This window comes from Rhizophagus irregularis, chromosome 30 (genome assembly GCF_026210795.1).
Source record: "Rhizophagus irregularis chromosome 30, complete sequence".
NCBI classification, from domain to species: domain Eukaryota; kingdom Fungi; phylum Glomeromycota; class Glomeromycetes; order Glomerales; family Glomeraceae; genus Rhizophagus; species Rhizophagus irregularis.
The window spans coordinates 1,075,641-1,103,443 of NC_089458.1; the positions used below are offsets into that span (position 1 = coordinate 1,075,641).

At 25.9% G+C, this 27,803-nt stretch overlaps 6 protein-coding genes across 6 annotated transcripts; 1 reads left to right on the plus strand and 5 right to left on the minus strand.

Annotated features, from left to right (window-relative positions):
* Positions 1-5,490: 5,490 nt before the first annotated feature.
* On the minus strand, positions 5,491-6,608 carry OCT59_021649 (uncharacterized protein; the record flags this gene model as incomplete). Its single annotated transcript, XM_025327641.2, has 2 exons — positions 5,491-5,813; positions 5,905-6,608. 2 exons carry the CDS (start codon positions 6,606-6,608, stop codon positions 5,681-5,683), a joined length of 837 nt encoding a protein of 278 aa, XP_025170267.1. The 3' UTR covers positions 5,491-5,680.
* A 1,983-nt stretch (positions 6,609-8,591) lies between these two features.
* Positions 8,592-10,684, plus strand: OCT59_021650 (uncharacterized protein; the record flags this gene model as incomplete). Its single annotated transcript, XM_025332571.2, has 3 exons — positions 8,592-8,936; positions 9,018-9,188; positions 9,270-10,684. The coding sequence occupies 3 exons, from the start codon at positions 8,592-8,594 to the stop codon at positions 10,557-10,559; spliced, it is 1,806 nt and encodes a 601-aa protein (XP_025170268.1). The 3' UTR covers positions 10,560-10,684.
* A 459-nt stretch (positions 10,685-11,143) lies between these two features.
* OCT59_021651 (uncharacterized protein) lies at positions 11,144-13,235 on the minus strand. The gene has a single exon (XM_025320892.2). It carries the CDS (start codon positions 13,224-13,226, stop codon positions 11,448-11,450), a length of 1,779 nt encoding a protein of 592 aa, XP_025170269.1. The 5' UTR covers positions 13,227-13,235; the 3' UTR covers positions 11,144-11,447.
* A 1,112-nt stretch (positions 13,236-14,347) lies between these two features.
* Positions 14,348-16,039, minus strand: OCT59_021652 (uncharacterized protein; the record flags this gene model as incomplete). The annotated part of the gene is made up of 3 exons (XM_066146666.1): positions 14,348-14,527; positions 14,606-15,019; positions 15,122-16,039. The coding sequence occupies 3 exons, from the start codon at positions 16,037-16,039 to the stop codon at positions 14,348-14,350; spliced, it is 1,512 nt and encodes a 503-aa protein (XP_066005777.1).
* Positions 16,040-17,992: 1,953 nt separating this feature from the next.
* On the minus strand, positions 17,993-21,348 carry OCT59_021653 (uncharacterized protein). The gene is made up of 11 exons (XM_066146667.1): positions 21,054-21,348; positions 20,483-20,727; positions 20,369-20,419; positions 20,235-20,309; positions 19,834-20,153; positions 19,596-19,761; positions 19,388-19,527; positions 19,200-19,313; positions 18,826-19,130; positions 18,602-18,744; positions 17,993-18,531 (listed from the first exon to the last, which is right to left on the minus strand). The coding sequence occupies exons 2-11, from the start codon at positions 20,720-20,722 to the stop codon at positions 18,358-18,360; spliced, it is 1,728 nt and encodes a 575-aa protein (XP_066005778.1). The 5' UTR covers positions 20,723-20,727; positions 21,054-21,348; the 3' UTR covers positions 17,993-18,357.
* Positions 21,349-24,593: 3,245 nt separating this feature from the next.
* Positions 24,594-24,845, minus strand: OCT59_021654 (uncharacterized protein; the record flags this gene model as incomplete). Its single annotated transcript, XM_066146668.1, has 1 exon — positions 24,594-24,845. One exon carries the CDS (start codon positions 24,843-24,845, stop codon positions 24,594-24,596), a length of 252 nt encoding a protein of 83 aa, XP_066005779.1.
* Positions 24,846-27,803: the final 2,958 nt, after the last annotated feature.

Consider the following 27,803-nt stretch of genomic DNA (forward strand, 5'->3'; position numbering starts at 1 on the left):
ATTAGTCAAAATAATCAAATTTTGATAATTACAGAAATTAAATATATGATATATTTTATGTATATTATTAAAAGAATCATATAATAGTAATATTTACTAGAGTAAATTTTAGTAACAGATAATATTCTATATATATATTATTGGAAAAATTATATAATCAGAAGGTTCAATATTAAATAATATTCAGCAAAAAAATTTATACAATATTAAGTAGTTATATTTTATTATACTTTTAGTTTTGGGTACTTTTTAATTATTTTTTTATTACTTTTAAGTAAAAAGATATTTAACTTAGACATTACTATATTTATTAGTATTTAAATATATACCATTAAAGTATAGATTTCTGTTAATATTTTTATTATTTTACATAATAATTTTGCAAAAATTTACATTTTCAGATATATATTCAGATATTTTTTTTTATAATTTGCTTATTTAAATTTAAAAAATCTTAATAACAAGTTGTATTATTTTTCATTCAGATATATACTAATATTAAAATAAATAAATGCTATTATTTTTTAATAAATTATATTATATATCTACTTACCTTTGATATCATATTCAAATATACAGTATATTAGTAATAGAATTAGTAAATTTTGTAAATTTCAATATTTATCTAATATTTTTAAACTTATTTATTTTAAAGTATAAGACTAGTTTTCTCCCTATATGATTTAACTCAGGTAACATCACCTATGTAAAATTAAATTATGTAGATTAGTCAGGGTTAGGGTTAGGATTAGAAATTGAATTAAAGGATTAGGATTAGGATTAGGATTATGGTTAGGGATTAGGATTAGAATAAGGTTTGAGTTCACTAGAATTATTAAATTTGATGATATCATTTTAAAAAATAAAATTTCCAGTTATAAAAGTTATAAATTTTAATTTTTAGCTACCCCTTAGTTTTGTGGGTGTGGTTTTTTGTATCGTGGATATGAATAAATTTTTAAATTTTCGACACTAAAAAAAAGCTAAGTCCTTAAATACTTAATGTTTTTGAACTCAGTATGCATGTGATCAGATGACACTTAAATGTCACTTGTTTCTTATATGGTGAAGATCAATACAAACCACACCTATAAAACTTGTGTGCAATTTTTAGTACAGGTGATGTCATCTAGCTAGGTGACATCTTTCAGAAAGAAAGTTAGTAAAATTCTATTTTAAATATTATATATTAAAAATGCATTTATTTTTAATTTTTTTAACAATTTGCTATACTTTTTTTTTATTTATTAAAAAAAATATTTTACCTATTTTAAAAATATATTGAATTATAATAACTTTACTTATTGACAATATATATACTATATATATATTTCACCTATTTTTAATTAAAATTATATTAGAATAATTTTCTTACTTACTATAATAATATTAATTTTAATAAATATTTAAATAACTTAAATAGTTAACTATAATAATAATTTCAATTTGAAATCAGATAATTATAATAATTATAAATTTAATTATAAGCAAATATATAGTAAAGAAGCTTCTTATATTTTTAACTAGTATTATTATTAAAATTTTATTAATTTAATTACTAAATGTAAAAAAGTAAATAATTAATTGATATGACTTATATTTTAAAGTAGAAAAAGTTTAATAATAAATTTTCTTAAATAAAATTTAAAAAAGTTGTCTTATTAGTTATTACTACTTAAAAATATATCAAATGATAAAAAGTTATTGGATTTCTATTGTTTATATAATGATTATAATTGAAATAAAATAAAAAATAAATTAATTATTAAAATCAATTAAAATAATCAGATTTTAAAATTTTTTATTGCAAATAATATTTTAAAAGTATATAGTTTATCTAAAATTTACAAATATATTAATAGTTAAAAACTTTTAAAAAGTTGTAATTAATATTAATATTTTACATAAAAATATAAAAATAAATAAAGTTAAAATTAATGATTAGAGTTCTTTAAAATTAAATTAAATATAAAACTAATTTGAATTTGTCAAATCAAATTAAATTTAAATTAAATTCAAATTAAATATCAAATATTTGTTAAATTACCCAATTAATAAATTAAAGAATTTTCAAATCAAATTAAATCAAATTTAAATAAAATTAACTAAAGCTAATTTGAATTTATCAAATTCAAATTGAATTCAAATTAAATGTCAAATGTCAAATTAAATTGCAGAACTCTATTAATAATATTTTCATTTAGATCTATTATTCTTTATAAAAGCTTTATATTAAATTTTTGATTATAACTGAAAAGATATTTTAAAAAAATTAGTAATTACTACATTATTAGATCTTAGTAAGTATAACTACCATATTTTATATATATCAGTTTTTTTTATTAATTATTACAAATTCAAAGTATTTGCAGAATTAATATATATTTTAACTAAAAAAAAATTAGCAAATATATTAATAAAAGATTATTTAGTTAAAATTTTAATCTTTATTTTATAGTTTAGTAAAAAAAGACTACATAAAGTATTTTCTTTAGTTTTTATTAAATATATAATAAATGGAATAAATTTGATTATACTAGAGTTTAATCACTTTTTAGTTTAAATTTTAAAGTAAAATCCTATATATTTAGTGCAAAAAAATAATAATTTACTAAAAATAATTGTAAATCAAAATATATTACAAAATGCATGAATTTAGTTTTACAAAGTATTTTAACTATTTTAGTAAAAACTAAATTATTAAAAAAAGAAATTTATAAATCTTGTATATTTTAATTAAAAAGCTTTACTAAAATTTCATTATATATATAATAAAAATCAATAGTAATTCAGTTATATATATATTAGCAATAGAACATTTATTGTAAAATGCTTTTAGTAAGATAGTAATAAATAAACCTAGAAAAGTTTTTAAATATAATAGCTATTTATTGTGAAAAAAAATTTAGCAGAAAAATAAATATTCTTTACAATTTTCTTATAAGATAAAATAAAGGCCTTAATTTTCCTAAAGTCTTCATAAAAATCTTATTTTAAATCAAATATAATAAAACCTTTATAGTAATAGAAATGTATAAAAAAAATATATATAAAACCATCATCTAATAAAGATAATATTTATATAGGTTTATCTTGAGAAATAAAAAAATATATGTTTACTTCTTTAAATTTATCTATTCTTAATAGTATTTTATACAGATCAAATTAATTCTTTAAATTTTCAAATTTGAATCTGAACTAAATCATTTAAATCTAATTTAAGATTTAACTTGAATTGCAAAGATAAAATTTAAAAACAAAGTGAAAATCCATTTTAAAAGTAAGAAATATAATAAGAATAAATAAAAAAAAAAAGCAAAAAAAATTGACACAGTTAGGTTATAAAATATAGTTACATTTAGATTATTAGATTTGGATTATTTAGCCATACTCAGATTATATAATTATAGGTAAATTATTTAGTTATATTTAAATTATATGGTTATATATAGATAGGTTATTTAGTCACCCTTAGATTATATAGCTATAGGTAAGTTATTTAAACATAATTAGGTTATTTTGTGATTAAATAATTTAATCTAAACTGATTATAACTACTGTAAATAGCATAATTATATTATTTAATTACAATCAGCTTATATTATTAATTTCTTACTTTATATAATTTAACTAAAATACCTTATTATTAAAAATTTTTTTTTATATATTAATATATAAAATATAAATAATATAACAGTTATTAATTCAATTTTTTAAATGAATTTAATAATGTAATTCTTTATTATATTAAATATCAACTTATAATTTCTTTCAAACTAATTTACTAATTTTTAAAATTGCAAGTAATTAGCTAAGTTTATAAATGATCAGAAATTTTGTTTAATAGTTTTATCAGAAAAATCTTTTAATTGATTTTAATTATAATGTGTTATTATTTACAAGTTATATTTTCATAATTTGACCTTGGTAAAATTTCATGTCGGGATGGTGTCTTTCGTCCATTCGGAATTAGGATACGTCAGGAAAATGGGAATCCAAAGCATCGTGACATCAAATGCCGATCGTAAAGAGTACATGTTGTGGCACAAAAGTCCAAATTTGGACAATTTCCGATTTACAAGGAATTACTGTCTTCCTCCTGACAGATATTATATGTTTTTTGATTGGATAAAAAAAAAAATTGTGTAATATGATATCATGGGCATATTAAATTTTTAACTAGTGTAAAAATGCATAATTGCAATTATCATGCTAACGTTATTTACGATAAACAATTGACAAATATAATATAACAGAAAATCGTAATTTGCGCTTCACTTGTCAAACTGACTGATTTTCAACATTAGGTTGGACCAATCAAAGAATTCTCTTTAAAGACATGTAAAATAAATCTTGTATATAACCGGTAACTAAATCCTATTATCTATCACGATTTAAACCATATAAGAATTCCATACTTTAAAATCTTTGCTATTTTAAATATTGTAACAAGGATTCTAATAATATTGATTACTTTAATTGTAAATCATTTCCGTGATTTTCATTCCTTTGCCGAAGTAAATCAAGGATAAAACTAATTTTGGAATAAAAAAAAAACAATGTCACAAAATGACTGAAATAATTTATCCGATGATGAACCATCAAAGTACAGTATATCGTAATTAAAGATATAACATGATGAAATTCATATCATTTTCACGAGTAATAACTTTTTGCTGTAATACCGTACAGTAATAGAAAATAGAGATGTAACAACCTTGTAAGTTGTAACTTAGATGGGAGCGGTAACTTCCGTGGTTTACAATATATAGACATAATTGATTATAGATCATCATCAATTAATTTCTTGAGAAATTTTCTTTTTTCATTAATTTAGTTTTCTCCGAAAATTTATAATTCCTCTGCAAATCAATATTGTAATAATATGTAATAATATTATAAAGTTTATAAACCATAAATTTGCCGGTTACCGAAATAATATTTGTTTATGTTTTATTTATTATTGTAATTTGAATAAACCCAATCCTTTGTTACTTAATGTTGTTGTGTAATGATTAAATGATTTCATTTATAAACAGTTACACGGTTACACCAGATACGTGTAATGTAAATAATGAAAAAAATTAAAGTAAAAATAAAAATGTAAAATTGAGTAAAATACCAAAAGAGTCCTGCACCAATTAAATGAAGTAGAATATGATGATTTAATAGAAGATAAAATCGATTTTTAGTGAATTCTGTATTAAAAAAATTGGAATTCAATTATTTTGATAAAAAATAATCCTTGATTTACAAAGAATGAATCATATATCCAAAAATAAAAAAATCCGGTTACCGGAACCAATTTTTTACATCAATGAGATTTTAATTTAGAAACGTGTGTAATTTATTTAACGCCTTAACGCCACAAACGATGAACAAAGAAATAAGAAATCGGAGAGAGAAATTGTGCACCCAAATAATAATGTTATTAAGATTTTTTTAATCGTCAAATCAACTCAATAATTATTTAAAGAAATGGAGATATTTTTAAATACATATCTTTTTATTAGAAACAAATGATCAACATACGCATAATACGCATAATAATAGAAATATCTTTTTCGAATCATTTCAATAAAAATAATAAAAAATTTACATTATAATGTGATGAACGAATGAATGGATAATATATATACCAGTATATATATTATCATATTATATATATATATTATTATTGTTATTTAGCTAAACAAGTTAATAAAAACGCAGTATCAAAATAATTTGCATGTGAAATTATTGATAAATTTGGTACTTGAGAATTACTACAAGTTTCATCTTCGGCTGTAGAACATTCTACAATATTCTTTTCCCTATAATATTAAATAATAGATAGTTAGTACCAAAATGTTAATCAAATATAGGTTACATATATTAATACACACAAATATAGTAATTACTTACGGGTCAACCCAAAATTCAGGGCCATATTGATTATATTTAAATGATTGAGGGGGTAAATGAGGTATAATATCATTTCTATTTACAATTCTAAAAAATTTAAAACCGGTACTTTGAACAAATTTAGCAAAATCCTGATTACCAGTACGTGGTTCACCATAAGTATAAGTTATAAGGTTAGAAGGATTTAATTCAGGAGTATCAATTAAATCTAATGTTTGAAATACTGCTAATGAACCACCTAATGAATGTCCAGTTGAAATAACTTTATAATCAGGATTTTTTTTAATTAAATCTTTAAGTAATTTAGTAATTTCTTCTCTCGTATCATTATAAGTAGCGAAAAATCCGGAATGTACTTTTGCATCCTTAAATTTAGAATTAACGAATGGAGTTTGAAAAAATTCTGTATCAGATACAAAACTTTTAACATCAGCTGTACCTCTATAACCAACTATTATCGATTTTTCTTTATCATTTATTGCTACATAACCGTTATTATCCCTTGGAACCGTATTTGAAAAGAACTTAATAAGTCGTGTACCAGCAGTTTCTCCTAAACATGCTTTACCACAATTCCAATCTGTTACATTACAATAAGCAGCACTAGCGAATTTTACCCATAGTTTAAATTCTCGAATATCATCATCGGTTACCGGAGTTTGTGTATTATTATTTCGACGAATAGGAGATGCCTCACTAACCATAATAGTGAACAATAATAAAGTTGTGAGACCAATGAAAATACGATTAAAAATTTTTTTGAACATAATTAATTTGAGTAAAAATTTAATTTAGGAAAAAAAAGTATTTTCAAAGAAACTTTATTATTGGTTATTTAATACGAAAGCACAGCTCTCGATATTAAAAGGAGGTGGATAATAAAAATAAAAGAGAGAGAGAGAGAGAGAGAGAGAGAGAGAGAAAGAAATTGATGTAAAATTATCCATAAAAATATTTTGATGATTTTTATAATAAAAATTTTCTCTTGTTATCTCAAAGAATGAACTATTACTTATCTTTTCTTGCGAATTTAACCATTGTTTATTATAAAAATTGAAGTTTTTTTAATCTTGTATACTATAATCGAAAGATTAACCTTGTTCTTTGTGACGATTTCGATAATTTCACGATTTTCTTCACATGTTTAACATGATTTTAGTAATTTAACCATTTAGATATTTAGATGGAAAACAAAAATGTTTTAGAATTGTTCCGACAATTAATTTTCTGCATCACGACTATTAATTGCATGTTACACAACTACCAAAAATTTAACTATTGTTTATCCTCTGGAATTGTGCCATGGAAATTATACCTTTTCTCTAATTCTTCTGAAACATTGCTTATTTAAGTTAAAAATGATTATGATTTTTAGTTTGAACTCCGTGTTTCAAATGCGGCGCAGTCATTTACGTTTTAGTGGCACCATTGCACCACATATTTGCTTTGTTAAATATATCGAGTAATTTTCTTTGATTTTTATTTTTGTTTTAATGGATTTTATGGAAAGTAACACATGATACACATCCACGTTTTTTTTTTTATTCTTTTTTTTTCAAGTTTTTTTTTTAAATTTTAAATCCAAACCGGTTTATTATTATCTATCATTTTATATATATATATTTTACGATATCAGATAACATTTTATTATTTATTCACGTGAAATTTTTTGTTTAAATAAATAAAGAAATTTTACAATGATCATTTAAAATGATCATAGACGAATAAATTTTACAATGGAAAATTTCAAAAATCTTGGCAATATGCAAATTGTTTCATTGATTGCTACAATGACTTACTAAATCTTAATTTTTTTGAAACATCAAACATACATTATAGCCAAGATAGCCAAGGAAGACCAAGAAGAATCTTTTTTAATTTATTTTGCAGTTTTTTTTTTATGTTCACGTATTTAAAGTGAGTTATACAAAATAAATTAACATCTGTAACATGATTTTATCCGGTATTTTTAAGTTACATATATACTGTATATTATTTATATTATATATTTTTTTATTGTATATTATTTAATTGTATATATGATATGTACTTATATATGTATAAATATATATTATAATACATATATATAAATTAAAAATTTTTAATTCTTTTTAAGAAACGAATATAATATATAAATATACATAAATATACAAAACCTATATTTTATTATTTATGCGTAATACGAAATGTTGATACCGACATATTGATACCGACCTTCTATTACAAAAAATCAATTTAATCCATTTTTGGTGAATAAAAAAAACCTTTATAAAAAAAATTTTTTTTTTCTATTCCAATAATTTCTTTTCTTTTTCTTCTTCATAAAGTTCTCTTATTTTATTTATAAAGAATATATATATACAACTACATTTTTTTTTTTTGTACCTTGAATATCAAATATAAATAGGGGCTTGATTTTTTTTTTATTTTATCTTATTTTATTTTATTCTTTTTTTCTTCTTTTTTTTTTTTTTTTGCTTTTTAACCAAAAATACAAACTACTCCTGAATTAATTTAAACTTTCTGTACTAGTTTTTCGGTCTGAATAGGTTCATCAATTCCTTTTTTAACAGAACAAAATTTCCTAAAATTTATATAACGCACATTCTTGATTTTTTATTATTCCCCAAAAATAGTTCATTTCCGTAAAACCCATCTTTTTTTCTTTCCCTACTCAAGGAATAATAATGTCACGACCAAAACGACCTTCGATTGTAAATGTTACAAGGGAAGATTTTAAATATGTTGATCCTGATTCAGTTAACGAAGATTTATTTTGTTCAATTTGTCATGATGTATTTGATACAGTAAAAAGGATTAGAAGATGTAAACATGAATTTTGTTATGCTTGTATACTACAAGCATTAGCTCAAAATAAATCTTGTCCAATTTGTAGAGCTAATTGTACTGAAAATGATTTACAAAGCTCAACAAGAGTACAAAATGATTTAGAACAATTATTAGTTTACTGTAATTTATCTCCTGATTGTGATTGGAAAGGTACAAGACAAGATTTAAGATTTCATTTAAAGGTAAGTATATATTAAATATTAAAAAAAAAACTCGAACTTGAGTAATAAAAAAATTTATTATTATTATTTTTTTTTTTATAGATCGACTGTCAATTTGTACCAGTAAATTGTAATGAACATGAAAATCATCCGGATTGTAAATTGGTATTTAAACGTAAAGAAATTGATAAACATAGAGAAGAATGTAATTATAAAATGACCAGTTGTCCTTTAAATTGTAAACGAAAATTTTACGACTTGGAAGCTCTTGAGGTAAAAATATTTTTAGAAAATAAATATTAATATCCTAATATTCACTAATATCTTAAACTTTCAAATTTTTTTTTTTTTTAGTCTCATGTAAAAGTGGAATGTATTAATCGACCAATAGCTTGTCCAACTTGTAATCAACCTTTATTATATCATGAATTAAAAGATCATGATTTTGTTTGTTTAAAAAAGATAATAAATTGTCCTCATAAAAATATTTTGGGTAGTTTTGGTGGTTGTTCAGAAGAATTTGAAAGAAAAGATTTATATGAACATTTAAAATCTTGTAAAATTGAACCATTTAAAGAAGCATTTAGAGGAATAAATATGCATATGATGACATTAGAAAGAAAGATTGAATTATTACAAATATCATATAAAGAAGAATTGGATAAATTATCAACTTTAAAATTACATTCTGAAGATGTTACAACAGCTGGTCAAATTAGAAATATATTAAAATATAATCCCGCTATAAGATCTTTACATTTATTGGAATTTCAACCTGGTACAAAATGGCAATATATAACTGAAGTTTTACAATCAAATGATATTATATCAACTGTATCATTAAAAGGTAGTGAAATTGAAAAAGTTGGTGCTGTATTATTAGCAAAAGCATTAAAACATAATAATTTTATTCATACTTTAATATTATCTGATAATAATATTGGTGATCAAGGTATTGAATATTTATCAAAATCTTTAGAAATTAGTAAAACAATTAAAGTTATTGATTTGGCTGGAAATAATTTTGGTGATAAAGGAATGGAATTATTATGTAGAGCATTAGAATCAAATAATTCAATTGAATCTATTGATTTATCATGGAATAATTTTAGAACAAAAGGTATTGAATCTTTATCAAAAGTATTAGAAAGATCAAGATGTAAAATTCTTAATTTGGATCTTAGTAATAATGATATTGGTTATAAAGGTATTGAAAGTTTGGCAAAAGGTCTTGGATTAAATAGGTCAATAAGAACTTTAAATCTTGATCATACTAAAGTTGGTAATAAAGGTATTGAATATTTATCAAAATCTTTGGAAAAAAATTTTACTTTAGAGAAATTAATTTTAGCTGATAATCATATTGATGATAGAGGTGCCGAATTTTTATCTTATGCTTTACTTGTTAATCAAACTTTACATACTTTAGATTTAGAAGAAAATTCAATAAGTGATATTGGCACTGATTTAATGATTAAATCTATTAATAAGAGTGCTTTAATAGCTTTTTCTGGTGGTAATTATGTTGATTATGGTAATATGATTAGAACAATTTTTTTAAGGAAGAATTCAACTACAAGAGAAGGTCTTAGAAATTCTACTAAAGGCATTCAATTTGTTAGGGTGGTTACTGAACGAGAATGAGATTTCGTATTTTGTTGTTTTTTTAATTGTATAAAATTCTTTAATATTGTTTGTTATATAATAATAATTTATTATTTTTTTTTCTTCCTCTTGATATTAAAAATATTTATTTTTAAATTGTAATTAAATTTACTATGACCTTTTTTTTCATTTTTTTTTCACCTGTAGAAAGAACAATTTATTTTTTTTTTAAAAAAAAAGAAAGTCATAGCGTACGATTGGTAATGTTTAGTATATGATTGATAACAGTATCACAAATTACTATAAATAATAAATACGCGAAATTTTTATTTTTGTAAATCGGACGTATTCGCTTAATCCGAATTCTGTAGTTAATAATTTAGTGTAATACCATAAAATTACAAATTTACTTTAAATTTACCTCAAATTTACCTTTAAAAAAATTACCATAAATTTACCAATAAATTTACCATAAAAATATCATTATGGAATTATCATGGGATAAATAAATAAATAAATAAATAAATAAATCCTCGCATAATATATATATATATATTTTGTTATTAAACAAGTTGTCAAAATAACGAACAATTAATATTTATTCGTTCTATTTTTTTTTTTAAAAAAAAAAAGTTTATTCATTATAATTAATTAAAAAATTTTTTAATTCGTTTAAAAAAATAATAAGCATTATTATGCAATTTGTTAATTGGTTTGACAAAGTACACTTTTCTACATAATAAAAGTACCTAATACTGATATACTTACTGTACGTAATTTCATTTTTAAAAATTTATTTTTATTATTTTTTTTTTTTTGAGGGTTTTTTTTTTTTTTTACAAATTTACATATTCCTATTCACATCATGTGTTCCTACAACGTGTTCCCACCAATGGGTTCCCTGTTCCCACTATGTATACCAAAGACTTAAGCAAATCTTACAATAAAATCAAAGACCTTTTCTATAGAACTAATTCTCATATCATTCCTCATACCCACTTTATTAAAATTACATTCAATAATTTTAACATTATTTCTAAAAGCATATTCTTTTAATACCTTTTTAATTTCATTCTTTGATCCAATACATCTCAAAGATAAATATTTCAAATTAATTAAACATTTTTTTAGAAAAATTCCAACATCATAAGTTGTAAATGCACATTCTACAACAATAGATAATTCTTTCATTGAAAATGGCATTATCTCTGCAATCTTTTCCAATATTACACCAGGATCCGGTCTTTTATCTCTTATACTTGCTATACGATAACCTCTTCTTACATGTAAAGATTGTAATTTATTACAATTTTTGAATATTGGAAATAAACTCTCGAAATGTGAATTATCATTTCCATTCTCAGTTAAATCAATTCTCTTGAGATTTATACAATCTTCTGCAATACATTCTATTACATCAGGATGAATCGAATTTTCAAAATTTAAAATTATTTCTTCAAGGTTACAATATAAAGATTCAGTATCTTCACCACTTATCATTCTTAATAATTGAGTTTCATTAGGATAACTATAATCAAATTGTAATTTCTTTAAAGTTGGAAATGGATAAGTATAAAATAATCTATTATGACCTGAAATAATTTCATTCTCATCATCATAAGTGAGATCACCACAATATAAGAAAATTAATGATTTTAAATTTGTAAAATCATAAAGAGCCTTAAAAGGACAACAATCATTAAAACTACATGAATTAAATTCCAAACTAGTTAATGTATCAAAATGAATTTCTAAAGATTTAAAAATTTCCGCAATTCCATAATCAACCAAAGAAAATGTAAGATTTTCAAGTTTTTTTTGAGCTTGAATTAAAGGTGCCCAATCAGTTGATTCATCATAATCAGGATTAAAAATTATTTCAATTTCATTAAGATTATGACAATATTTAATCATTGAATTAATAATTGATTTTTTATAAAAATTTCCACCACAAACAAATTTTTGTAACCTTGATAAACATTTGAAAGCGCTTGGTAGAAGTGGAAGTGAAAGGTATTCTTTAAAATATAATCCATGATAAAATTCCAAATCAATTGTTGAAAGATTTAAACCATCAATATAAGGACAATTTTCCATAAAGAGTTTGAATAATTCATGAGTCATTGCAATTATACGTTTATTAAGAATATAATGAGATGGATAAGATTCATCAGCTGTTTCATCATAAATTGTATCATGATCTTCATAATCATCTTCGCTATCATCATCATCATCATAATCACATAATGAAACGAGTATTTCTTCTTCTTTATCCAAATTTTGATCTTCATTTGAACGATTCAAAAGATTCAATTTAAATTTATTAAAATTATCTTCAAGATCATCATTATTATTCGAATATTCATCATGCCACAAAGTCCATGAAGCCTCATAAACTTCAAAGAAATTGAGATGTCGTATATAATAAGGATATTTAAAGATTGATTTCCTTTCTATAATCTTTTTATGTAACCCAAGAAGAGTCAATGACTCTTTTGAAAGCCATGGAAGATAAAGATTTATAAGTTTTTTGTGATTGTATGTTGGACATAAATGAAAAGGTTGTTTATAAAGTAGAGGTACTGTAGATTTACACCAAATCCTTGAGACCAATAAACAAGAATATAAAGTATTAAGATCATATTCCAAATGAGAGAAAATTTGTCCAAGTAATTCAGGTGCTAAATTACTTGATTTCATAAACATGATTAATTATTATGTTTATTTAACTCGTTGGATGTTGAGTTAACTTCCCAACCAATAATAAATTTGTAGAAAAAAAAATATATATATATATTTTTTTTTAAAAAAAAATAAAAATTAGATCGATTAGAAAAATTTACATAAAAAAATAGGGAAAGGAATGAAGAAAAGTAATTTAGATAATAGGAAAGAGGTTATATATATATATATATATTTTTAAACTTTAAGATGAAACTAACTTTGCCGAAATAGGAAGACTAGGGATAATAGAATAGAAACAAGTTCATATGAAATGAAGTAACGTATTTAAATAGATTATCGGAGAGTAAAGGCTTTTTGCCACTCAGAATAAAAAAATCTTCATCTGGAAACTTATCAGTAGGAAAAAGAACGATTATTCATAAAGTAGGTTAATAAGTTTTAACTTTGATCTTAACAAAAAAAAAGATTGATATATTTGGTAGGTCTGCATTAATTTTTTAAATCCATTCAGCTGTTTCTTAGACTTTTATGTAAGCTCACTTAATATTTTCTTTGTTTCGTAAACCAGTCTTATTCACAATTAATAATAACCTGTATATTCATGATTCATATTGAAGATATTTTTTTTTTTTTTTGAAATAGCCTCATGTGAAATTTTATATAAATGTATATTTACAATATATTAATTACGTCGAAGCATTTCAGTTTTTGTCATCAAAAAGATCTCCATGACATTTTATCGCCTCAAATCTCCGATTATTTTCATTGTCGTATTAATTAAACTTTTGATTACATAAATAAATATATATAAAAGTCTTTTATTCACGTTCCGCACGTTCTGATAATATTTTTAAAACAATCGCTAAAATTTATTATTGTTTATTTGTTATTACGAAAATTTTGACAAAAAAAAAAAATTTTTTTTTCATGCAAGAAAATTAGCATATAATTATGCAAATTTAGATATTTTCTGAAATATACCCCCTTTTTTTTTGATAAAAATAGAAGCAAAAAGAACGTATGTTTCACTCTTAAATTTTTCATGCAAATTTCTTATTGAATTCTATCGTGAAATATACTCTTTTTATTCATCCAATGTAAATTAAATCCCACATATATGACTCAACATTGAGACTGCGTCATTATTGAAATTTATAGCGGAGTTCAGAGTCAATTGGAATGACAACAGCCAAAACCTCACTTTCATTTTCTCCTGGTGTATCAATACGTGGTTGTCTTGGTTGCTGATTCTTTCGACCGTATAATCTATTTTGCTTCACGGAAACTTTTTCCCGTCCAAGTTTTGCTTTTGATTGGTAATGCTGCGATTTAATTAAGAGATTAATTCAATTGTTTAATGTAAAATATTTGGAAAGTTAAGAAATAATTACAGTATTTACTTTTTTAATGTTAGCCGGAAGTTCAAGCCATTTTTTCGCGGATGAACTGATTACGTCTCGTGCCTTCCGCGATTTATTCTTTGACTTTTTAAACTGTTTCTTAATATAATAATTATAGCCATTCATCGTTCTTGTAGATTTTTTCACTTTTACTTGATTTTGTTCAGAAGAATTTGATTCTGTAGATGATAAAAAATCCGAATCATTTTCTTGAGGAATAGATTCTCCCATAGGATCATCAGAAGTTACATGTACACCGTCCGTTTGATTAGGTTGATGATATGTAAAACTGATAACGCCTACTGTATTTTCTACTTGTTTTCGAACATTTTCCGGAATAACTTCACGGAATTTATTATACAAAGCTAATTGATCCTTGAGAGCTAAAGTAATTCTACCATACTCTTGTTTGACCTACAGTATATAAATAAAATTTTAAAATAAATATATATATATATATTTTTTTTTAAAAAAAAAGAAAAAATTTAGTAAATAAAAAAAGAGCTTTACTACTACTTTTGTTTTAATATCCACAATTTCTTTACGTTCATTATTGTTATCATTGTTAAATTCATTGTTTGTTGATTCTTTGTTAATTTCATTATCTCTTTTAAGACAAATCTCATCATCTTCTTGTTGAATTTCCATGTTATCCTTGTCAATATAGCTCAAAATGAGATCATTACCATTTCTAACATCAAATGATTGCATCTTATTGTAATTATCAAGAACGATATTTTCGCTAATAAGATTTCTATTATCGAGTGTATCGTCAAAAGTTGATGACGTATTAGGTTTAGGAAGAACCAAAGTATTGCAAGTAATATCATTTTCATTATTTGATGAAAATATATTATTAGAAGTAATTTTATTATTATTAATATCAATTAGCATATTTGCAATTTGTTCTGCTTGAGGTAATGTAATTGGATCGTCTGAAGATTTTTGTTCTTCAAGAGTTGACATAGTGCTTTGATTATCGTTAAACTTGGTCACTTCATTATTAAAATTGTCATCATTTTGTTGAAATTTATTTTGACTTTCTTTCGTCCTTTCTTCTTCACGTGGAGATACTATCGCACTTGAATCCTGGTTCATCCCTTCGTTAATAAAATTAATATTACCATTATAATCATTATTGACTACGTCGATTAAATTTTGATTAAAATTATCCATATTCTTGTTTTTTTCATCTACTAATTTTGACAAATTATCAAAGTCTTCTTCGAATTGAGAAATTGAAGGTATCTGTTCAGAAGGATTATCCATATTAATAGTAATTCTGGAATTTGTAAATATTTTATAATTAAGAAAAGGATCAAAATCAGAAGAGAAATTAGAAGAAGTGATTGTAGAAAATGAATCGCCAGAAGTAATTGTTGAGACTGAAGCAGGAGATGTTGCTCGAGATACAGATGTTATCGTAATATACATTTAGTATTAGGATTATTAAGTGAAAATATAATATGTCATCAAGAAAAGAACCTAAATTTGTATTATAATTACGTATTAAACTTTATTTAACCATTTATATGAATATATGGATACATAATTAAATTTGATCGCTGAATCATTCTATTTACCATAATCAATAAATTAATAGTTCACTCATGTTTTTTTAAAAAAGGATATATGTATTTAATGAACTTCCTAATAAAGCAAAAAGATCTTATCAAACAATTCACAAGAACTAATAAAGGAATATTCGGTAAAATATTATAGATAATTTAGTATGAGGGGTTACAATGATTATACACGTGTCGTAAATCTTACTTTCCGCATGAACCGGTTTGTATGAATTATCTTAAAAAACCTGTTAATACTATTTATTTTATCTTTCAATTTGTTTCTTTGGCAAGTTGGCTTTTGTTTACTTGCTCCTTTTCTTGCGCTATCAGAACTTTGTAACCTGGTTTCGACTTAGACTAAAAGATTGAAATGAACCAATAATATAGCGTATAGATATTGGTGTTTGTATAATCAATTGGTATATCAAAATTATATCGGTATATCGATAATTCGTTTATCAGTAATAAAATTACAGTACTGTTGTTTACTAAATGAATAATACATTGACTACCAACAAGATTACCAAAGAGATAAAATCTTACTACTTATTAAGTACTGTATCGGGGTACAGTCAGATCGATATTCGAAAAATCATTCATAGAAAGTTAGAAACTCCTTGTAAATAAAAAGCCTGATTATATTATACAGAATATATGTAATAATAATATAAAAGGATTTCACAAAATTTTAAAAATCTAACTATTGAATTTTATTATATTTAATTATACTATATCTGATATTATTGTTAATTGGTATATTAAAGCAAAATTATTTTAATTATATGATTTTTATTAAATATATTATCATAATGTATTAATTTTATATATTATGTAATAAATTTATTTTTTCATAAAAAGAGAATTTGTTATTATACTTTCTAAGAATATTTTCTCATATATTAATTTTTATTCAGATTAGTATTAAAAAAAAGTATTTTTTTAGCTAATTTAAATTAATAAAAGAGTTAGTAGGTTTTTTTACTTAAAAATAGTAAAACTTTATTAATAATTTTAATTTTTTTTAAAAAAAATTGTATTTATCTGAAAACCTTAAATTTTATTTAGAAATTAAAATAAAAAGGTCTAATGAAATTAATATCAGAAGAGGTGAAAATATTAATTATTACATACTACATTTTTATTATATAATAATAAATGGATAAGAAAATAAGCAATAACAGTAAGAATTACTTTATAAATAATATCAGAAAAAATAATAGATTAAAAAATTACTAAAAAAAAAGGAAAATAGTTACATATGTAATTTTCTTTAACTTCTTTTAAAAGAAATATCTTTTAATTTGTCACAAAATTATATAAATTACTTTTTCTACTACTTTCATTTTTACTTTTACATGATTGTTTTCTTAAAAAAAAAAGAAAAAAATAATTAAAGTCATCACAATTATTAATTATCGCCGTTTTCAAAACGGTGTACTGTACGCAGTTTATTTGTGATTATATATTCGAATACCAATATTCGCCCATATTCGTCCGGGTTTCGTCCGGTTTTCGGTTTTCTTTTTTTTATTCAAATTTAAACTGCGTACATCATTTTGAAACAGCACATAATATCTAGTGATCATTAAAATTGGATTACTGATCAGAACGCTTCGGACGTTTAACGATAGTTCTACTTACTATATTTGGAATATATCTACCAATCAAAAGATGGTTAGGTTTTTGAAAGTGATCTTTATTAGAAGTTTCCCGGACTTATGATAATCGAAGAATTATGCTGAAAAATTGTTGAAAGAGTCCCAATATTTAGGAATAATTTGCAGACCATTGGTATTTATTACTCACAATCAATCGATGTGCAAGGAATATAGAGAAAAATTTTTAATTGAGTATAGTTTTATCAAACAGCAAGCAACAAGATAACTTAAGAAAGAATTATGTGAAAGAATTATGCGAATCAGCCTAAGCTACGTTTAATATTACAAAAACCAAATTGTTATTCCTGAATATCTCGAGAATTGGGGACTCATAAAATGAATTCCAAGCTTTAAGTACATTGCACATATGCATTATTTTTTGTCATAGACTGATTATTTTTTTTAATACATTATGCTTTTTGAATGCAATACAAAAAATATTACGCGATATACTTATAACAAGATATATCATGATAAATTTGACGGTTGCTAATATCTATTATATCTAAATTTATCGATTTTTTAATCAGGGGCCCACATATTTTCTACTTTTCTTATTTGCTGGAGTTTGGGAAGGATTTCCAAATGATCCTCCTTTCTCACGAACATGTTCTGAATTCTTTCTTTTTCGATTTCTATGCGCACGTGAATGTGAAACTGAGATGTTATTTGTGCGTTCACAAATAGTATTCAACGTAGCCTAAAATTAGATGTTATAACAATAAGATACTATATATTATCAACTGTAAAAATGACAAACATATTAATACCTGCAAATCAGTGAAAAGTACATAAAAACTTTCAAGAACTGACAGCGTTTTTAGAGTGTTGGGCATCCTGGCATGAGATATTCTACCAAGCCGTAGCACATTCGTCGCTTTACAATCCATTCCATATATATTATGTACCCACCCTTAGCAAGGAGCAAAGAAAAATGATTAGAAAATGCAAGTTCTAAACTTCATCACTATAATTACTTCTGTTGCTTAATTACCCCATGAATGTATTCCAAAAACAAATGTACTATGTACGTCAGAGCTAGGCGCTTTTGAGTTTTCTTTAAAGAATGTATATAAAATATCTCGCATCGCTACACACAAGTCTACTTTATCTTCATGAATCTTTTTTTGATGAGGCTCTGGGAGTCCACCACTTCTGAGACCTATGAGTGCCTCAAGTCTATTGATGCTATCCTTCAAGGTTCCTCGAAAATCGCACTTTTGCCCAACACGGGCTCTGAGAACAACGGAACGATCTTCATTTCGACGATGAGCTGATGCCCAACATGCAATTTCCCCACTATAAAATTTTAAAGATGATATATAATTACATGAAGTCAGACTGGCCATGTCTCTTATCTATACTTACACATCCATCTTTAGTTCTTCTCTATTTAAGAATCTTTTTGCAAGCATATTTGGAAATGCGTTATCGAAATCAGCCTCGGAAATGGGAAGATCAAGTCTTTCCAGATTTTCGGCGCTATATGTTGTAAGAATTGACTGTAAAAAAAAAAACAAAATAAGGCTTTGATAATTATATTTAGCATCACTCACTACGTAACAACAGCCCGTCTTAAAACGGTGATAATATTTTTTTCTTCATCGCTAAGCTTTATTTTTTGATTCTTTTCAATAATTTCCGGTGTTATTCTATCGATCGCATTGATGATGACTTTATCATCTTTTTTCGTAATCTAAAATTGTTGAGTCAGAAACATTTTTTTGAAGTTGTAACAGGAGAAATATTTTTCTTTTAACTTACTTTATCAACTTCTTCGAAAAAATACTCAACTACACCATTAATATCCGATTCAATCAATTTAACTTCGTTATTGAAACTTTCAACCATTTCCTCCCATTCACTCATCGAGAAAAGAGATTTAATTTGGGAACTCTCGGTCAAGTCAAGTATGTTCCAATATGCGAGGCTATAAGTGAAAAAAAAATCTATAATTAAAAATAATCATCGCTAACGTCCACATTATCTATAATAAACCTACTTCAAACATTTTTGGACTTCAGGGATCGTCTTGACGTAACTTGTTAATTTATCTCCAACGTTTGTGCCGCTACGCAGAATCCACGGACGCTGACAAGTTGATGACATTGGCTTGGATTCTTCGAAACGTTCTATGAAGTTGTTGTTATTATTATCGTTGCTGATGACACCGTTGTGAATTTTGTCGGTATTCCTCTTGTCCTTAATAAATTCATCGATTTCATCTACAAACTCCTCTTCTTCCTTTTCTTTCTCCTCCTGATCTTCTTCACTCGCATCTGGATCTGGATTAGAATTCGTGTTTTTTGCTGATGATCCATCCTCAAATAAAAAATTACCCAACCTTTTCAAATATATTCATTAAAACCTTTAATTTGTCTTTGAAAAATCCGATTAGTTTACCTTGTTTAATGCCAACGTATTTATTTCCTCGTGAAGACTAAGATTAGTATTACGAATATTATGACGAACTAAAATCTATACATAAACTTGTCAATGTTTAATCAAACCATCAAAGGGCCAGTAAACGGACATACCGCTGTTCTTTGTTGCATCCATGTTTCCCAGTCTTCTAAAATTCTTGCCTCCTATAAACGAAATGGATCACGGAGTAAGATGATAGTGAATTATCACTTCATTCAATTACATACATTCACCAATTTTTTCATTTCTTCGAATTTATTTCGCAAATCCTCGGCATCGGTTTCTTTCAAAGCAAGGTTGAGCGCCTTCTTATATTTTTCAGACGCTTTAATTCGATGAGTTGGAAATATAAATCGAAAAAATGCAAGTGGAGTTGGATCGGGACAAGTCAACATCCAGTAAACGTGACGTTCTTGCTGAGTTATGTTTGTTATGTTGCGTGAGGATTTTGATTTTGATTTTCCCATATCAGCTTAAAAATGAGAAAAATATTTAAGCATATCGTTGATCAAAGCAAATGAGATAAAAAACTAAAGTGAGTTGTTCTTTATATAAGGCCGGCCACCAACTATTACGATGACTTGCCATTACTGGCTTCCGACAGTCTCCCTCTGTCGCAGACGCCTTATGTGCTAAACAACTCTCCAGTAACTCTAAACGAGAAAATCAGCCGGCCATCAACTATTACGATGACTTGCCATTACTGGCTCCCGACGGTCTCTCTCCGCCGCAGACGCTTCTTTTCTGTTCAATAAAGCTACGGTTTACAAAGAGGAGGAAATCAGTTACTTATTTTACCTGACTAATGTCTTTTTACGCGAAAATTGTTCGATCTTTTAAGTTGTTCGTACACGAAATTGTTTCAGAGTATATTTTTTTTGGCGTGTTTGGAAATCTTTCGTTTTATTTTTATAGATGAGTAGAACACAATTCCAGTTTAAACTAAAGTAACTATGTACAATGTTAGATACATGAAGTAGAATGTTAATGAAAGTGAGAATTAACCGCCCTAAGACGCGTCGTCTACCGATACTGAAAAATATTTCGTTATTTTTATTTTAAGTGAAACTCATACAATAATAGTACAAACTGTGAAAATACTAAACTAAGCGAATGAAAAACAGAATCTATAACTACCGTAATGTTCAGATTGTTCAGATTAAAAAAGTCTAAAGTAATACCGTATACGCGATCCAAGTAGGGATGTTAACGGTTCGGTCCATCCGGTTTTCGGTCCAAAAACTGGTGGTTTGAGTACAAAACCGAACCGTTATAGGTTTAGAACCAGAGTTTGAACCGAAGTTTGGACTGAAGTTTAGACCGAAGTTTAGACCGGATATTTATAGTATTTTATACAAAATTGTGTAATGCAGATCATGAATTTAAATATATCGTATATCGTCAAAAAATTTTTTATTATAAGAAAAAAAATTACCAACAAAATTTCACATAATGTAAAAAAAAGGAAAAAAAAAGACATATTGCAAGTATTGATTCAATTTTCCATTCTTTCTTTTTCTGATATCCAATTTTTCATGCATATAATTGCCCTTGCCGTTTCAGGATCTAACCTATTTCTAGTTTTTGAAATAGTTAATCCCGGAAATTGAAAAATGCCCTTTCTGATGGAACCGACGTTGCTTGGATTGTTAAATAATCCTTAGCTATTTGAGATAGTACTGGGTAATCCTTTTCATAAGTTTTCCACCAAATTAAAGAACCTGTATTACTATCTACTGGAGAATTTAAGTATCGATCTAATTCATCATGCGATACTTCTTGACGAATATTATTTGGATTAAGTAAATTAAGAAAATAATCACGAGATGATCGTGCTGGTGCTGATGGTATGGTTTGATTATTTAAGGGTAAATATGACAAATATAATTCTTGTAATTTACTAATAATTTCAGTTATATCATTATGACTAAATAATGTGGTTTTGTAGCGTGGATCTAATATTGAAGAAGTAATGGAAGATTGATTCAAATATTTGTCCCAATAGGCTTTCAATTTATTACAAATTGCTGATGCTATTGCCTTTTGTGTATGGTGATTTCCTCTTTGATAATGATCCAATTTTTTAAACATTCCATTAAAAACCAATCTTATATCACCTTGTGTAGGATTTTTTGATGATGATAATAAATTGGTTGCTTCATACATAGGTTCTAATACCTTTGCTAATTCCTGTAAAAAAAAAAATAATAATTAATAAATATATAATTATAAAATAAAATAAATAATAATTTATAAAATAAAAAATACCTTAATATGTCGCCATTCAGATATTGTTGGAAATAAATCTCCAAGTTCTTCAACATTTGTTGTTGCAAGTAATTCTGAAACACCCTGCATTAAGATTTGTCTATTAATCATAAAATATGTGGAATTCCAGCGAATGTCTATATCTAAAATTGGTTTAAGAAATTTAACTTTTTTAAGGGTACAAATTTCTGATAATTTATCCAAAAATAATGGTGAATTCTTGATTTTAACAACAAATTGACGAAGTTTTTTGATTTCATTTCCAACATGACTCATTCCTGCTTTTACTGCTAAATTTATAATATGTGCAGCACATCTGTAATGAGTAAAAGCCATATTATTAAACTCCTGATCTAATTCAGTTGCTAGTTGATTACCACATGCTATCATGTTGCTTCCATTGTCTGTAGTTAATGCAAGAATATTATTACTGATACTAAACTCTTCAAGAATTTGTAAAAGCTTGCTAGTAATTAACCCAGCTGTATGAAAACCATTTACAGGAATTAAATCAAGTAAGAGATTTTTTAATTCCCAATTGTTGTTAATATAATGCATTGTTACTCCAAGATAACAATCTTTTGAGATTTCTGAAGTCCAAATATCAGTAGTAAGAGAGATTTTTGAGTTAATTTGTGAGACTTCATTAATTAACACATTTTTTCTCATTTTATAATTTTCTATGAATTTTTCCTTTAAGGTTTGTCTGCAAGGTAAAATATAGTGGGGATTCAATTTATTAATTAATAATTTGAATTCAGGATTTTCAACAATGGTAAAAGGTTGCAAATCAGTTGCAACAAAATCAACCAAAGAATCTGTGATAGGTTTAGATTTTGATGGAGAGTAAGGTTTAAAACGTAAAGTAGTTTAGCGGGTTTCAGGTTTTTTATAATGTGATGGATGTTTTTTAGTTAAATGACGTCGAAGTGTAGATGTTGGATTACCAGGTGAATAAAGTTTTGCACACAAAATACACTTATAGTTTGTAATTAACCAACTTTCCTCATCTTGAATTTTTTGAAAAAACTCCCAAACATCTGCTGACAATTTCTTATTTATAATTCTTTCATCATCAGATGCTGAATCATCTGATAAATTATTATCGTCATTTTCAAAAACTCCCGACATAGTTGTAATAATGCAAGGTGATATAAAAAAATGTAAGAATGTAAAATCCGTTATTCTTTTATTGTAAAAAGTTACGCGTGCAGATACACGTAACCGTTAATTGAACCGATCTAAAACCGGTTCACTAAACCGGTTTCTATCGCTCGGGCTCTGGCGCTTCGACGTTTGAACTGAACTGAAACCGGTCCTATGATCAAACTGCGGTTCGAACCATCCAATCATAAACTGTTAACATCTCTAGATCCAAGCTTCGGTAAGCGCGTAACCTTCCAAAAAAAAGCTCGCCATGTGATTTTGAACATGTGATTTTGAGCAAAAACATATTTCGCACAAGGCCGCTAATAATTAAGTATAAATTCAAAGTACTTGATTATAAGCCACTTTTAAATATGAAATCACAACTTCGTTTGCTGCATTTAAAGTTAACTCAGATCTATTCATTTATTCAAATTTCAAAGTATTGTTTTTTATATGAAGCATAAATATTAATATTAATACACTAACAGCTAATATAAATTAAAACTATAAAGCATGTAAACAATATTGATTTTTATTTTTATTTTTTATTTTTATGTATAGAAAAACCAGATTGTAGTAAAAATTACAAGAATAACATATGAAATGAATTGAAAGTAATTCTATCACTAACAACCAAGCCACCCGTAGTGCAATGTGTGACGATTTCTAGCCTAGAGATATAGGGTGGCCCAACATAGTTGGGACCACCCTATATCTACACCTCTAACCCTCCTCTAAGGGGGTAATGCATTGGTCGTCTATGCCCAGTCTACACTACCTCAGGTTAGAGTCGACCGCAAAGTATTCACAGCTCTTCAAATTGGCTTGCCATTAAGTGGTTGGTAGTCCCGCCCCTACCTATTATATCCCCTAAGGGCCTTTTTCGGGTACCAAGATGTTTTAACAAGAGCTATATGAACCTTATGGCAATCCAAATATCCTGAATTTACAGCTCCCAATGAGACAAACAGGCTGTTCGGAGTGATAGCACCTACCAGCTCCTAAACGTTCGGTCGAGTCAGTGACTTGTTCTAGGACTCGCCATACCAGTCTACCAATAATCACATCAACCACCTCACCATTGGTTGGCATCATTTCAGCTCCCCCTAAGGGTACGGGATCTTCAACGCAGTTGGTGGCTGCGCACGCAGTAATATTCATAGCAAGGATCATTGGCTGGACGATCTGAACCTACATCCTATTGATTGGTCGTATCAATAGGGAGTGTAGATGCGCAGCCATTACACAGTGACGCCAATCCCTATATGTAAACAATATTGATAGGTGCGCACAAAGTATTAAACACTGCATTGCAGAATCACATGAGATACACCCATTATCATCACTTTTTTTACTCTTGAGTATTAGACGTATATGACATCTTTGCGAGTGATACCAGGATGTCATGTACATCTAAGAAAAAGACAAAGTGACATTCGTAATCAAAGATCAATCTTAAACTATCATTGCCAAATGCCAATATATGAATATAAAGAATTCTATTGGTTGCTATTTTATAAACTTATTTTTTTAGAGAAGTTTTTAAAAAAGAGTGCATATCAGGTATTAAAAACATGAAAAAATTTTTTTGATGTTTATATTTGTTATCTGCCTCTCTTAGGGGAGTTACATATATTACGTAATATTCAGTTTAATATAAACTTACTCCCCTCCTCCCTCTTGTCAGATTTAATAACCAATCAAATTATAATATTTATAAATTATATATTTTATTAAGTGTAATGTAAGATTTTGGTTACCCCCTCCCCTCCTTTGATAATTACGTAATATCTGTAAGCTTCCTTATCATTAGATTGTATTTATTATTCTTTTTTTTATTTATTGGTTACAACACTATTTTGTATTGAAACACTAGACAACAGACAAAAACTCTCTAAATGGAGCATTACTAGTTTCTAGATAAGTGTGAAATGGCTCAGGAGACATTAAAAGAAGTGTGTATTTTTTATTTTGCAAAGTGAGTAACTCCTAAGCTAAAATTAGAACAGATTACTCAATTGAGTTGGGGAGTTCACAAATTTTATTTAGAAGAATACTGGATTTGTTTACTTAAGTTGGGTAAGGATGATGAGTAATTTTTTTTTTTTGCAAAAGTAGGCAACTTTTAGGAAAATCTATATACACTCCCCGGTAAAAAGTATCCGACCACCCTAAAAATTAAAAAATCTTAAAAAATTCAGTGGGCCCAACAATAAATTTATATTTATTTTAAAAGTTTGAGATTTTACGAGACACTTTTTAAAAGTGTTTTTTTAGCTTAATTATTAGTAAAAATTGGCATTTTTTAATTAAAAATGGCAAAATTCTCAACTTTTTAACTAGAGCAGTTACGGCCAAATGAATTCCAGAAATCAATTCTTTGACTAAAAAATAGCTTATGTTTAAAAAATCAGAAAGATTGGACTGGTAAAAGTTGCCGAAAAATCCACCACTGAAGATCATAATTTTTATACTAAAATTTGGCAAAAATGGTGATTTTACCGTTTTTACATATAAAAATTATGATCTTCAGTGGTGGATTTTTCGGCAACTACCAGTCCAATCTTTCTGATTTTTTAAACATAAGCTATTTTTTAGTCAAAGAATTGATTTCTGGAATTCATTTGGCCGCAACTGCTCTAGTTAAAAAGTTAAGAATTTTGCCATTTTTAGAATTAAAAATGTCCGCCAATTTTTACTAATAATTAAGCTAAAAAAACACTTTTAAAAAGTGTCTCATGTCTCAAACTTTTAAAATAAATATAAATTTATTGTTGAGCCAACTGAATTTTTTAAGATTTTTTAATTTTTAAAGGGTAATCATACAATTTTTGCGAGTGTATACTGCCACCCAAATTATTTTGGACTGCCGTAATTATAAGTAAAATCCCAAATTCAATTATGGCATCCCAAATTATTTTGGCACTTTACATAGTAAATTATATATAAACCGAATGAATTATGGCATCCCAAATTATAATTATGGCATCCCAAAATAATTTGGGCAGCATGTATAAAAATCTAGAATAGATTACTCAATTGAGTCAGAGAGTTCACAAGGTTGACTTAGGAGAATTACCTGTTTTTTCTTTTAATTCTTTAGGGCCATAACATTTATTACGTAATATTTTAGGGGGTGGGGGTAGAAGAGTAGCCTTAGTAAAATCTTACATTACACGTAATTAATATATCACGTGATATGTAATTGCTTTTTTATATAATTAACTTATTGTTCGTTTAGAGTAGAACGCGTACAGCGTACAATTTTGTTATAATAACGATATTTAGTATTTACCTTCGGAAAATTTATATTTTTTTTTTATTAATTTAATTAATTAATATAATTTTAAAGTGTATATTTTAAAAATTTTCTAACTTATCAATGTCGATCATGTAACGTGAAAAAAATCAAAAAAAATTTTTTTTTTTATAATGATATTGAAGCTTTTATTTGAATATAAAAGATCTTATTAATAAAATTCCTATTCCGTTACTCTTTATCTGAAATATAACTTCTTAAAGGTATCTCAACATACGGAACTAAGCGTCATTTTGGTGGCTGTGAACGCAAAGTAGAATCGTCAAATGCTTTTGAATTCTGTGCATTTCGTTTATCGGTATGTTCTTTTGATTTTTGAGCTGTAGGATGTGCTGTTCTCCTATGATTCATTAAAAAGTTAATAGTAGGAAAATACTTTTGACAAGTAGAACAGCAAAGGCGGGAGTATTTTTCTTTGAAGGATGGATAATGAGCATCGTAACCTGGAATTTTTAAAAGGTCACAATACTGAAGTAGATGAATAGGATTTGTATAATATCCATCCTTAGCTTTGGTAACGGGCGGCATAAAACCATTAAAGGTTTCAAGAAATTCTATGGCGTCATTAGCCCGAGATGGTTCACAACAACTTGAATCTTTGCATTTTTTTATATCAATTGAATATGCGCACAAATTGCAGTGTCTTTCAATCCAAGACAATGGAACAAAACATTCGGAAAAGGTGTGCTCATTTGTTTCATCATCTTTTTGAACATTGTTTTGTTTTTGTTGTCTTTTTAATTCTTCAGCTTTCTCCTTTTCTGTACTCTTGAACTGTAGATTTTCAAAAGGATTTTTAAGCGTGTCAATGT

Bases quoted from the DNA above. Each gene is read 5' to 3' on its own strand.
- OCT59_021651 (XM_025320892.2), bottom strand. From the start codon at position 13,226: ATGTTTATGAAATCAAGTAATTTAGCACCTGAATTACTTGGACAAATT.
- OCT59_021653 (XM_066146667.1), bottom strand. From the start codon at position 20,722: ATGGGAAAATCAAAATCAAAATCCTCACGCAACATAACAAACATAACT. The intron at 19,528-19,595 runs GTAAGTTAAAAG...CAACAATTTTAG, and splicing joins TTTTCGAAGAAGTTGATAAA to ATTACGAAAAAAGATGATAA. The intron at 19,131-19,199 runs GTAAGTATAGAT...AAAATTTTATAG, and splicing joins GAAGAACTAAAGATGGATGT to TGGGGAAATTGCATGTTGGG.